The following is a 12,651-nucleotide window of genomic DNA, read 5'->3' on the forward strand; positions in this document are numbered from 1 at the left end:
AAGCAGGCTCACATGTGTATTGTGAAGGCGATAGTGACATCTCTAGTGATTTCCTGAGATTCTTCAAGTTTTTCCTCTGATTGTTCTGATAGGATTTCCAAACGTTAGAGAGAAGGATAAGAGATTGAAGCCTCCATTCCACTGTCTACGTGCGATGAGTATTTCTCCCTTCACAGACATTATTTTGCAAATCCCAACGATGATGATGTGCGTAAATGAGTTGGGAACCATGTATCAATATTTTACAACAATCCAACGGTTGACGAGTCTGAGATCGTAGTTTTACTGAGATAGTTTTAGGTTTCTGCGGGAAAAGAAAAAATTACGATGCAAATTGTATTTCTCTCAGCTCTGACGTGCTTTCGTAATTCCCAACGGTGAGAATGTTCAAAAATGAGTTCCGAATCTAGTAGGGTATTCATAACCTATTATTTACTTTATTTTTTTGTTTATTATTTTATAAACAAATTCTCTATTTTATTTCCTATCAAATGAATGAATCAAATATTTTTTTTTCCTTCAAATCATTATTTTAATTAATAACATCATTTCTCCTTATTTATTTAATTATAAAAAATTTCAACATTTTTCTAAAACTACATTTATTTTTAAATAAAATAATTTTAATTTATTTACGAAAAAATGGGGTGTTACACTCGTCATGTAACCTGACTTCATATTCTAACTTGACTTGCAATTTTACATTTCAGATCAATGACTGTTTAAGCAAATTGGAAGAGCTCTTATTTTCTTGTGGACTTTCTGATGGAGGACACAATTTTTCTGTTCTTTTCAAACAGAAATAGAAATGAATATTACAACAGGTATACAGCTAGCATACATTTGTTTGTGTCACAATACTTGCAGCCTCAACAGCTCCGCTAGTCAGCTCTCTTTTTATTAACTCCAAAATTTCATAGACCTGTTGAAGATTTAGAAAAAAAATAATTGAAGAATCATGGTGCACCAAATTTAAGATATAAACCAAGAGAATGATATTTCAAAATGATTTGAGGTCAGGACATAGTTTTAACTAGAAAATCAAATAGAATGTGAACTTCTTACCTCAAAGTACTGCTGCAAAGCTGGTGCATGCTGATGAAGGGTTACATATATCTTCTCAAGTAATGTTAAAAGTGAATCCACTTGATCACCTAGAAGATCAACCTATATTTAAAGAGATAAACTTTAGTTTTGAGTAGTTTCCAACAATACTAGCATTTCCAATAAAACGACCAACCATAAATATTAGGGGCAATTTGATCTGAGAAAACATTTTTTGTTTTCACTTTTAATCACAAAAATGTCACCTTGTTTTCATTTTGTTACTTGTTTTCAATAGTATGTTTTCATTGTTTTCAATACAAACTTTTGAAATAGGAAACAAAAAGTGAAAACAAAGTGGTATTTTTGTAATTAAAAGTGAATACAGGAAGTGATTTCTCAAACCAAATGGAGCCTTAGATTTCATGAATGTACAGACTTTGAGATTATGCTACAGACCTCAGCCTCGGCTTTTTGGAGATTCTGGCACCTTTTAAAGAAGGCTTTCTGGTAAAGTGACTGTTTGCTTCTCAAGCAACCAACCAATTCAATAACAGGATCCAAACAACATTTCATCTTTGCCAACCTGTATGCATAGTTTTGGGAAAATGTAAGGGGAAGGAAGCATAAGGTAACAGGTAAATGGTACATACACGAAAAATATTGATGAACAATGACTGGTGGAATACCTCACAGCCATCATCTCAAATTTCTGGCATATCATTGACCCAAATTCAGCAAATGTCAGTAAAAGATTCAAAAGGGGCATGAAAGCAGAAGAAGACAGCCTCAATTGACCTTCTTCATTAGCAGATTTTTTATTATGAAAACTTTCTGAGTCACGTAAACTGTGCCCTAAGTTGGTGCCTAACTCTCTAAGAAGTGCCTTGCTTATACCTAATTGTTGCAAGACATTTTCTACCTTGCTGGTCAGTGAAGAGAATGTCTGTTCTTCCGCAGTTATCAAATCTTCAAATATTTCGTGCTCATGTAGGTCTCCACGTTCTGAACCCAAGTCAAGTTCCCTGCATTGTTCCTTGATCTCACACTTTGCACTTAGCATCAGATTCTCCTCTGCTTCAAAACAACTAAGTAGAGACTCTAACAATATAATTGTCAAGTTCTCTTCTCCATGAACTTTCCGAACTTGATTTAACATCATAGTAGAGGTAGAGCAACTATCTTCTATGGTATTGTCTTGAACCATTGATTTGGCTTCCATGAACAAGAGAAAGGCATCATTCAATGTCTCAGCCAAGAAAACTTGATTTATATTCTCTCTGATGTAATTTTCCATATAATAGTTATCTAGTTCCAATTTCCATTCCTTAACCATAGCTTTAAATACAACCATACACACATCCTCCTTCAGAAAACTTTCTATGGTTATAAACTGTAACTGATCTAGAAAATCATTCTGAATCCTGTTTTCTCGTTCCTTTGAAGCAAAACTTGCATAATTGACAAAAATTTTCAATGTTTCACCAAAGACAATATGATGTATATGTTCTCTTATGACACAGTCTGCATTGCAATCTGCCATCATTTTGTTGAATTCATCAACAGTTTTCCTAAAGACAAGCATGCATATATTGTCATTTATGGTACTATTTATTTTATCTACCTGGTTACTACATGTCAAGCACTGTAAACAACTTTCCTCAGCTTCACCGTCATTTCCCTTGATTAAGGCAAATTCTTGATTTGCACGGATATCTATAACTGCCTCAGACAAGACAATCAAATATATTTCATCTCTAATTTTCCTTTCAATTGTTTGTTTTTCAATGATTCCATTCCACTCATTGATTACTTCCCTTAAGTAGTATTTATATACACACTCCTGTATTTGCTTCTCCAAGTCAAAATTGCAGGATTTACTATTGATTTCTTCTACCTGATCATTTACAAAACCACACACATTTTCTGATATTAAATTTTGCGTTGTGTTATATTCCTTTCTTTCTATTTGTGACATCCCTATTAATTCATTCTGTTTTTCATTTTCAGCATCACAGACTCCTTTTACCTGTTTTTCAGCACTTCTATGACTTTCAACATCCTTGATAGTATGGATTTCATCTACTTCTGATAACTTTCTCCCTGGAAACGGTTCTGCATTATGAATAGCTCTTTGGTTGAAAAGAGATTCGATAAGTTTAGCATTGCGACGTATAAAACTGTCCAATTTTTCAACGACAACATGGATTCTTTCTCTCACACGATTTAGTTCCTTTCTTCTCCTCACGTATGAGGCCTTTCTTTCTTGTGATATTCCATGCTTACTCAAATTCAATTCTTCACTCTTTCGGCGAATAATAGATTCATGATTCTTTATCAACTTAGCAACATATTTGCTGCTCCCATCCTCATTTTCTTCCTCTTCGGGTGGTTTATCTGTCTCTTCCATCTTCTGAGAGAACCTGTTAGGCATTTCATGACTTCCTTCTGGTGAAGAAGGCTTTGTTGGTGAAGAAGGCTTTGATGGGGAAGAAAGTGATGAACAGTCAGAATCCTCAGGATATGTGTCATGGAAAGTGGCAAATTCAAGCTGCAAATTTGTAAACTCATTCATCAATCGCGGCCAATGGTCCTTCCAAACTTTGACAACCTGATTCTCATCCCTCTTCACTTTTGCTTCAATGTTCTCTTGGAAATCCCTCATGAAGCTTCCAATTGATATAGACATTACATCCTTTTCAATTGTCAACTTCCATTCCCTCTCTTTTGACCTCATCTCACACCTGAAAAGGGCAGATTGCATCTTCCCAAAAGCAAGATCCATAGTCTGCTTTAGTATATCTATGTCAGAACCCATCTCTTCAACCTTTTTCCTGCCAACAATACCATTATTTTGTACCTCACTTGACATGTCATGTTGTGGCTCAAGCTTTTGCTGATTCTCACTAGTACTCAACTCACAGAAACCGCCTTCACCATTACCAACACCATGCTCATTTCTTGTTGTTTCATCATTCTCAGCTTTGAGATTACTTATTTCAATCCCATGGCTAACACCCAAAGAAACCAATTGTCTTTCTTTCAGCTCTAAAGAATGCCTGAGTTGCAACTCATTTTCTAATCTCTGTGCCAACTCTTTGTCCTTCTCTACTATGGCTAATTCAGATTCCTTGAGACGCCATTGAAGGCGATCTTTTATGTCTCTCAAATCATTGAGTACCTCTTCATGGCTGCTCTCAAGAAAGCTGCTTTCAGTCTCTGCATGAACAATGCTTAGACAACCTTCAAGTTGCATCACTGCTAGTTCATAGAACTTTGATATCTCATTCAACCGTTCAATGACTCCTGTTTTCTCCTTCATCTTCTCTTGAGCTTTGTTCATGGCATAGTGCACAATCCACATCATTGTAGAATCTGCTAAAGATACTTCAAATCTTCCATCAATACATTCAAAAATCCCATCCATTTCTCCAAGAAAAACACACTACACAGAGCCAGTTGCAACTTTATTACAACAATGAGGTAGTGATCATTAAAATCTACAGAAAATTCATCAAATAAGTTTGAAATGCAGAACCTGAAAGGAAGTAAAAGAAAATGCAAGTTTGATCTGAAATTTCCATTAGAAGCGGGTGATAGAATTGACCCTTTCAGGAACTTTAGTGGTAAGCAATAAGCATGTCTCTAGGCATTCTTTAAGGAGCTTTATATGTTTGTTCTTTGAAATATTTAATGTGGCTCTTTGTATTTATTTATTCATTTTCCTGGCCACACGAAAGCTTCAAGCATTGTAAATTAATAGTGCAAGACAACGTAAAGAATTTTATCAATGTTTTTAAATTCCTACCATTTTTTTGAAAAAAATAGTTAATTTTTTGTATCCGAAATTGTGGTAAAATATATACACGTAGAATCCTGTAGGTAACGTGATTTTTAAAATATTCAAATTATATTTAGATGTGTTAAAAATAAAACTAATGGTGAATTAGATGAATACTATTTGTAAATATGGTAGTAAATAAGATTTACGAAAGTAAAAAGGAAATGCTGAAACAAAGATCAACTGCACAAAAGACATGAATGATTTTGATTGGTCAACATTTTTTATATTTACCAACCTTATTTTCTGTCAAATACAAACGATCACTATTTATTTAAAAATAAATAAATCATTCGTATAATTCAGATCAGCCTTATTAACAAATAGTTCTCAAATAAAATGCACATTATATCTTTTCTAAAATAGGATTCTTGTGCTGTTGTTGATAAAGATAAATTTAATAAGAAACGACTTGTATTTAAGTAAATAGAAAGACACTAATAAATGTTAATGAGAAAATACTGAGAATCTTGTAAAACAAAATGAAATTATTTCAATTATTGACAGGAAAAGGAAAACATTTGTGATTCTACGTTACTCAAATTCAAAAAGCTTTGTTTGATTACTATTTTATTTTGAAAAACAGTTCGCTATTTTCTAAAATATACCAATAAAGGGTCACTCCTAAAAGATGATAATGTTGATCGACTTCCCGAACAAGAGCAGTCGAAGAAAACAGAAGAAGAAAATGAGAAAACATCTAACTGTTTTAGTTTTAAAATGCTTGTTTTAGAAACAAACTTCAAAACTTAATACATTTTAAATGAGAAATTGATTCATGAGCATAGCATTACCATTACCCTTTTGTTTTGAACGTGAGCAAAGGAAGAGCATAGTTTAGCGAGAAGCTCAAGTGTGTGCTTTATGCTATGTTTTGAATTAACTGAAGAGCATGATTTGTTATTTTTTCCACCCCTCATATATATGCTTTAAAATAACCTATTCAGAATCCTTAATCACAAGTTGGAAGCATATGAAAATGTACCTTACAACGTTATCCATTTGATCAAGAATGAGGTCGTTTATAAATTGTTTATGAGCTCATCCTTGATGTCATTTCAATGAAAAGACATTTAACATGAAAATAAATCTAAACTAGAAAGAAAAAAAAAGGCATTGTTGTAGAAAATATAAAGAGGAACCAAATCCTATCAATCAGTCTATTAGTTAGTACCCTTTACGAATCACATAACAGAATAATTGTATAATAATGTTAAAATCTAAATAATGATAAGAAAATCAATAACCAGATGTACAAAACTTGATCACTGTACTATGCACAAATTTTCACCAAGAGCATCGAGGATAGAATAGAAGCACTGCCATGTAGCTCCTTATTTCTCATCAACACAAGCTTCAAGAGAAAAACACAGTTAAGATGAGACAACGGGAGCTTCAAAATAAAAAAGCAAACTCAATGCACTAGACATTCCTACAAACTACTATGCCCCTCCTCAAAAAGCAAAGGAAAAGCAAAATGGCAAATTAACCATGCTGATTATCCAGATTAAAATTATTGGTAATGCAGTTTGATGTAGGAAAGCTAAAATGTACGTATTGGAATTAAAAAGAAATGGCAATTTTGTTGTCTTTTTATATAGAACAAATTAACAATACATTATCTTTCCGTAGCAAAGAGGAAGAACACACACATATGGATATTATAATCATAAATCAAGTGTTTAGAAGCCTTATATACAATTGAATTAGTAATAAATATTCAACCCCATACAGCAAAATAATACTGGGATGATCAGATCTTCCTGAAAAGTTAGAGACATCATGTAAATGAGTACTTAGTAAAGAACTCCCATCCCCAAAAAACAAAAAATAAAATATTTCAATTTTGAAATCAACTAAACAAAATACTGATATTAAATTCAATCATAAACAACATAAATCAGTATAAAGCCGTGAAAGTGAATTTTTCTTAGGTCCAGGACAAGAAAAGAGGTAAATATAATTCCCAAGAAAAGAAAACGAAGAAAGTGAGAGGACCAAACAGAATAGTAATGTGAAACTCCAAAACAGAGGTTGCAGCTTCTTAAAGAAAGGCTGAAGTGTTCAAAACAAAGGCTGAAATAAAAGAAAAAAGTTGCATGCAAAACAACAGATCATGAAACTGCAGTGTCCGCGTGAAACATAAGCTAGCTAGTGTGAAAATGAAGCTTATGCGGGATAAAGTCAGAATCCACAGATTGTAAGCATCTTCAATTGAACTAAAACAAGAGAGTGAGGGAGAGAAAAGTAGGACAAAAGGGGACACAAGGCAATGAAAGAGTGCAAGAAATGTCTCTTTGATCCTCTGGAAGAAACTTCTCAATGGTTTTTTTTCTCCAAAGTCTATGCATATTTAAATTTTTAAAAGTTCTCCCAACAAAAATCCACAACGGTCATTTGGCTTTTAAGACCATAAAATCTTCTAGAAAAGCTTCTAAAGTACAGTAGTACTGTTTGAATATTAATCACTGGAATTAATACAACACATGTTGATGTTATCCCTTCCTCCAACTCAATTTTGGCAATCCATGAATCAATCCCTTTTTTCTCTTTTTCTTATCTAACTTCCAGCTCAATCAATCATACAAGGGAGAACCAACAAGAAAAAATAAAATCACAAGAACTACTTCCTTGTGTAATCAATACTGACCGATTCCCTAATAGCTAGAACAACCATACATTTGTTGATTCCAAAACCAATAACCCAAAAAAGAAGAGTTGTAGCAACACACTCTTTCTAACCCATTCTCTATTATTTGTTAAAATTAATTGGAAAAGATAAAATCATGAGTGAAACTCATTACATAAGAGGTGAGATTACAAAATTTAGTGATTTCCAATAGATTTCAATCAATACTAGATAGCATGTTCAAACTAAAACTAAAACAAACTTGACAAGTAATCAAAAGGAGAAAAAAACTTTGATGCAGTTCCATAGGAGCTTTAGTACTATTTTCCAATCAGAATTGAAGTTCCACACTTCCACTTCAGTAATCCTCGTAATAAAGGTTTGCATTTTAAGGTCAACATAAGTTACCAAGCTAAAACTCTAACTTCGATCAGAAAACACCACCAAAATCACCTAAGAAACAGCATCTAAGTTTCATCCTAATCAAAGTTCACCAATTCCATTTCAGCCAGAACGACCACACCAGACCTAGAAAACGTTAAACCATCAATTTCAATACCTATTACCCCAGATAAAAATTCCCACAAAAAACAACACTTTTCACAAGCAATCCGCAAACCCAATTGAAACAAAACAACGATCCCCCTCCAAGCAATTAAAAATCCAAACAAAACAAATCAAATAATGAGAAACTAAACCAAGAAACAAAAGGGGTTATTAATTATTAGAGAGTGAGTTAGTTAGTTAGTTAGTTACCACCACAGCAAAAGCAGCAGTAGCAGCAAGAGAGAACCAACAACAGTTCCTGGAACAGGGAAGAGACCGAGCCAGCTTCGCAATTAAGGAGGTTGGGTGCGTCACCGTTGTTGCTCTGATCCTGGTTTTCGTTCTCCAGAAGTTTCTGTTCCGTTGAAGATTGTTGGTCCTTTTCCGCTTTCATTCTCTGGTAGTTCCATTCGAGCCTTTTGAGGTATGAATGCTTGAAGGAATCTCGGAGATTCTTTGTCGGCCATAGATGCATGTCTCAATTGTAGTTGATAAATTTCGGGTTTTGAATAATTTTGATTCTCTCTCTATATGCTATATTGCTAGTAGTCGGAGCTTGAGTTGAGGTTGGAAGACTACAAAAGTTAGAGAGATAAGAAAAATAAATAAATGCTAATTATTTTCCTAAGTATGATTAAGAAAATGTTTTATTAGAAAACAAAAAATTATATTCCTGAGGATCTTTTTCATGTTACATAATAATTTTTTATTTTATTCCTTAAACAATGTTCTAAAAATACAGGTTAGAAAGAAAGCAAAAAAAAAAAGTGTAAAGATATTTTATTCTATCTTCCAATAAATATATAATATGTAATTTGTGTTATTAATAGTAAATATAATAAATCTAATGAATATAACTCAGTCAATATTTATCAATAAATATTGAGTTTGTGAGAAAAAACCTATATCTTCTTGGGAAGGGTCATGATGGATTATTTTTTAATAATAATAATAATAATAATAATAATAATAATAATAATAATAATAATAATAACATTGCTACTTTATGTAAATAATAGAAAGTAACTGTAATAAAATATTTAATAAAAATAGTTTTTTATTATTTTGATTATATTTTATTTGTGTTGACTGTATATAATACAATATATTTATTTATATATGTTAATATATACCCTTCTATTTGATAATATACTTATTAGTAAAATTTGTGCTTAGGACTTTTAATTTATTTGTTTTATTTTTTCTTTAATCTTTTATTTCAATTTTGGTCTTCTAACTTCCAAACATCCAATAACTTAGTCATTTCCAATAACTTCGAAACATTTTTTTCTCTTGAAATAACAATCTCTGGTCTTCTCCATCACATAGTTAAACCTAGATACCACCATTTTTTAATCGATATTCAAAGCTTCAAAAGCTTTATTATTTTTTTTTTTTGGCGCAATACTTATACAGAAAAAAGGAGTAGCTTTAGTTGAACAAATCCCAAAGGAAAATTGGTCTTATTCCATGTGTTTTGATGTTGAACATAACTCAACAAAAGTTAATTGATGCATAAACAGTACAGTGAATTTTAACTCGTTTGAAGTCCATTTGTTCAACTTAGTTTGTATTATTTACTCCGAAACACTCAAGAATCATCATAAATTGAGGTTTCAAATATGAAAAAATTCTCTCTAGACAATACTTATGGAGGTTTGTGGACTTTGAGTTGAAATTGTCACTAGTGTATAAGTTTGGGCCAAAAAACAAGTGGCTTGTAATAAAGGTTGGTGAGGAAGTATCAAGTTGCTAAATTTGGTCAATAACCAAAGAAGCTATGCGATGGTCATAGACTCAGGCTGTAGGTTGACACTTTCCATGGCCTCACCTCTATATTAAGAAGGGTGGGGCTCATAATAAATATATAGATAAAAGATGAAATTGACACCCAACAAGTGGGACTTTTCATTAAAACCTGTCAATGGGGAGGTCATAGGAGGGGAATGGGACTTGTATGGATGCATGGAGTTATTATGAAGTTAACATAAAATTAATATGTTATAATTATAACTCTTTTGTTCAATTATTTCTCCAATGAAAAGATAGAAAACAAGAAGAGACAAGCACAATATCCAGTGAGTGATGTAATAAAAAAACAAATCATTGTAAAAAGGTGTCTAGAAAATGGACATAAGTTATTTTTATGTTTGATTTCGATCGATGACATTTTAGAATGAAAAAAATTATATTGTAATCACTCCTACAATAAGGATAAACAAAATTACATTGTGAGGTTAGTATAAATATTGTGATCACTCCTACATCAAGGATAAACAAAATTACAGTGAGGTTAATATATTATACTAAGAAAATTCAATTTAATTAGTTGGATAGGATATATGAGTTATAAGTTTTTAATATTTATTCTTAATTCTTAAGGATAAATAAAAATAACTAATATATACTATTTTCTCCACCCAACCTTATGTAGCCAAAAGCATCAGTTTGGGATCCTTTTTCAAACTATTTACTAAAAGGAGGTTGTTTTCAAACTATTTATCGAGGAGCTATGTTTTTATTTGCATTATGTCAAAGGCAGGGACGCAATTCAACAGGAAGCTGACATGTGACATTGAGTTGTTGTGTCAAAAGTTTTGCGCAATGGGTTGCTACAGTTAGAGTGACGCAATCACTTTTGGACAGGCTATGTCAACGTGTGTAGTGACTACTTTTCGCAGCGTGTGTTGCTACCGCTGCAGTGGCGCAACCACTCTTAATTTTATTTTTTTCAGATCTTCACACTCGATTTCATCAAAGGAAATTAAGACATCTCATAATTTAGAATTCAACCTAAAAATAAGCAAGATGTGGTTAAAAAAATTACTTACATCAAAGATAAAACTTAAATACTATCAGATAATTATATTGTACCTTCAACACATTAATTACTTGTTGAAATTCTCTTGATTTTAAGTGAAATGAATAATATGTACACAAATATCATCTAACTACGTGCAAATCATTATATATAATACATTTATTTACTTTAAAATAAGTTATTTTAAAAATTTATATTTATAATATTTTTTATTAATTGAAATTAGTTTTTTTTACACTAACAATACATCTTTATTAAATTTTTATAAGTATCAGCTAATTAGTATTCATTTTGTAAAATAGTTTATTGCTTGATTTCTTTTAAAAATATTATTAATTGTCATTTTACAAAATTAAGAATTAAAATGATAGTTTTATAATTAAACAAGAATATGAAAATTTTGTAAAAGTTAGAATTTAAGTGATCTGACCAATATTATAAAGAATAAAAAGTTTCACCATATAGATTATTTCAAATTAAATAGTGATATTAAGTTAGAATTATATATATATATATATATATATATATATATATATATATATATATATATAATTACATTAGATAATTAAAAAATTATCTCCGATAATAATTTTGTGACTGGATCATAATTTTTTTTCACTATTTTCTTAATTATTCAATCAATATTTGTTTTAAAAAAAAATCCAATCATTGAATGCTACTTTGGTGCTATTCATGTAGAGGTTGTTCGTACTAAATAGCAGCACTCATATTGTTAATGTGGAATAAATATCCATTAGTTTAATCAATTAGTAATTTCCAATCTAGATTTCATTCTACAAAAGATACGTATGATACGCATAGAAGAAAAATAGAGATTCTAATTTCCAAAGTACAAGAGAAGTTACCGGGTTAGGTGGTGATTCTCTTTTTTATCCCACAAACCGCGTGAACAATTTTACAGTATAACAATAATTGACATTTGAGAGACACATTATAATATTTATAAAACTTAAATAACTTTTTTTTAACAAATGGGGCTCGTGCCCTAATAAGAACATTTTATCTTCTGAGGACATAAATACTATATAGCAACATCCATTAAATAAAATCGAGTGTGAAGATCTAGAAAAAATAAAATCAAGAGTGGTTGCGCCATACGCTACCGAAAGCTAGCCTGTCCAAAAGTGATTGCGCCACTGTAGGTGTAACAATCCATTACGCAAAACTTTTGACACAACAGATCAATGTCATATATCAATTCTCCGTTGAATTACATCCTTATCTTTGACGTAATACAAATAAAAATAAATCCCTTCAATAAATAATTTAAAAATAATCCATTTTAATAAATAGTTTGAAAAAGAACTCCAAAGTGATGGTTTTGCCCCTTACCTAATAGCATCACACTGCACACTATCAAGCCTTGTTTGCACCCTTTTCCATTCTTTCCTCAACAACATCGATCCATTCATGATGCATGTGCGCTGTACTGTGGCCAATGGTTCGTACTTTTGTTTCTTTCGACGAAAAGGTGTCCTCCGTATTTAAAATGCTTACGTAAGTAACTTTACCGTTTGCCATACCTCTTGAGTGTAACCAAGTAGGGGTGCACTGTAACACTGTCTTGTTCTTATGCTGATTACATTAAAGACCGTTACATATCTTTCCACTATTGCAGGGATTTCTTTGTCCCTTTGTTCATTGTTTTTTTACCCATCGCCATGTTAGCTGTTTCGCGTTTGTTGATAAGTGGAAAATAATTACTAGTGTAACCTCAAACGCAATTAAGAAAAAATGGCAACAGAGACA

At 31.7% G+C, this 12,651-nt stretch overlaps 1 protein-coding gene across 2 annotated transcripts; it reads right to left on the minus strand.

The window, feature by feature from the left end:
• Positions 1–659: 659 nt before the first annotated feature.
• On the minus strand, positions 660–8,673 carry LOC102667386 (WPP domain-associated protein). 2 transcript variants are annotated; one of them, XM_041010526.1, is made up of 6 exons: positions 8,271–8,673; positions 4,583–6,239; positions 1,734–4,489; positions 1,504–1,630; positions 1,066–1,167; positions 660–922 (listed from the first exon to the last, which is right to left on the minus strand). In XM_041010526.1, the coding sequence occupies exons 3-6, from the start codon at positions 4,469–4,471 to the stop codon at positions 833–835; spliced, it is 3,057 nt and encodes a 1,018-aa protein (XP_040866460.1). In that variant the 5' UTR covers positions 4,472–4,489; positions 4,583–6,239; positions 8,271–8,673; the 3' UTR covers positions 660–832. The 2 variants fall into 2 exon arrangements, with proteins under 2 accessions (XP_040866460.1, XP_040866459.1); XM_041010525.1 differs by having other exon boundaries at positions 1,734–6,239.
• Between the last annotated feature and the right edge of the window lie 3,978 nt (positions 8,674–12,651).

The sequence above is a fragment of the Glycine max genome, chromosome 16, assembly GCF_000004515.6.
Source record: "Glycine max cultivar Williams 82 chromosome 16, Glycine_max_v4.0, whole genome shotgun sequence".
In the NCBI taxonomy this organism is placed as follows: Eukaryota; Viridiplantae; Streptophyta; class Magnoliopsida; order Fabales; family Fabaceae; genus Glycine; species Glycine max.

Coding starts and splice junctions, on each gene's coding strand:
- LOC102667386 (XM_041010526.1), bottom strand. CDS start 4,471: ATGGATGGGATTTTTGAATGTATTGATGGAAGATTTGAAGTATCTTTA. Junction 1,631..1,733: donor TTTGAGATGATGGCTGTGAG/GTATTCCACCAG, acceptor CTATGCATACAG/GTTGGCAAAGATGAAATGTT. Junction 1,168..1,503: donor TCCAAAAAGCCGAGGCTGAG/GTCTGTAGCATA, acceptor CTTTAAATATAG/GTTGATCTTCTAGGTGATCA.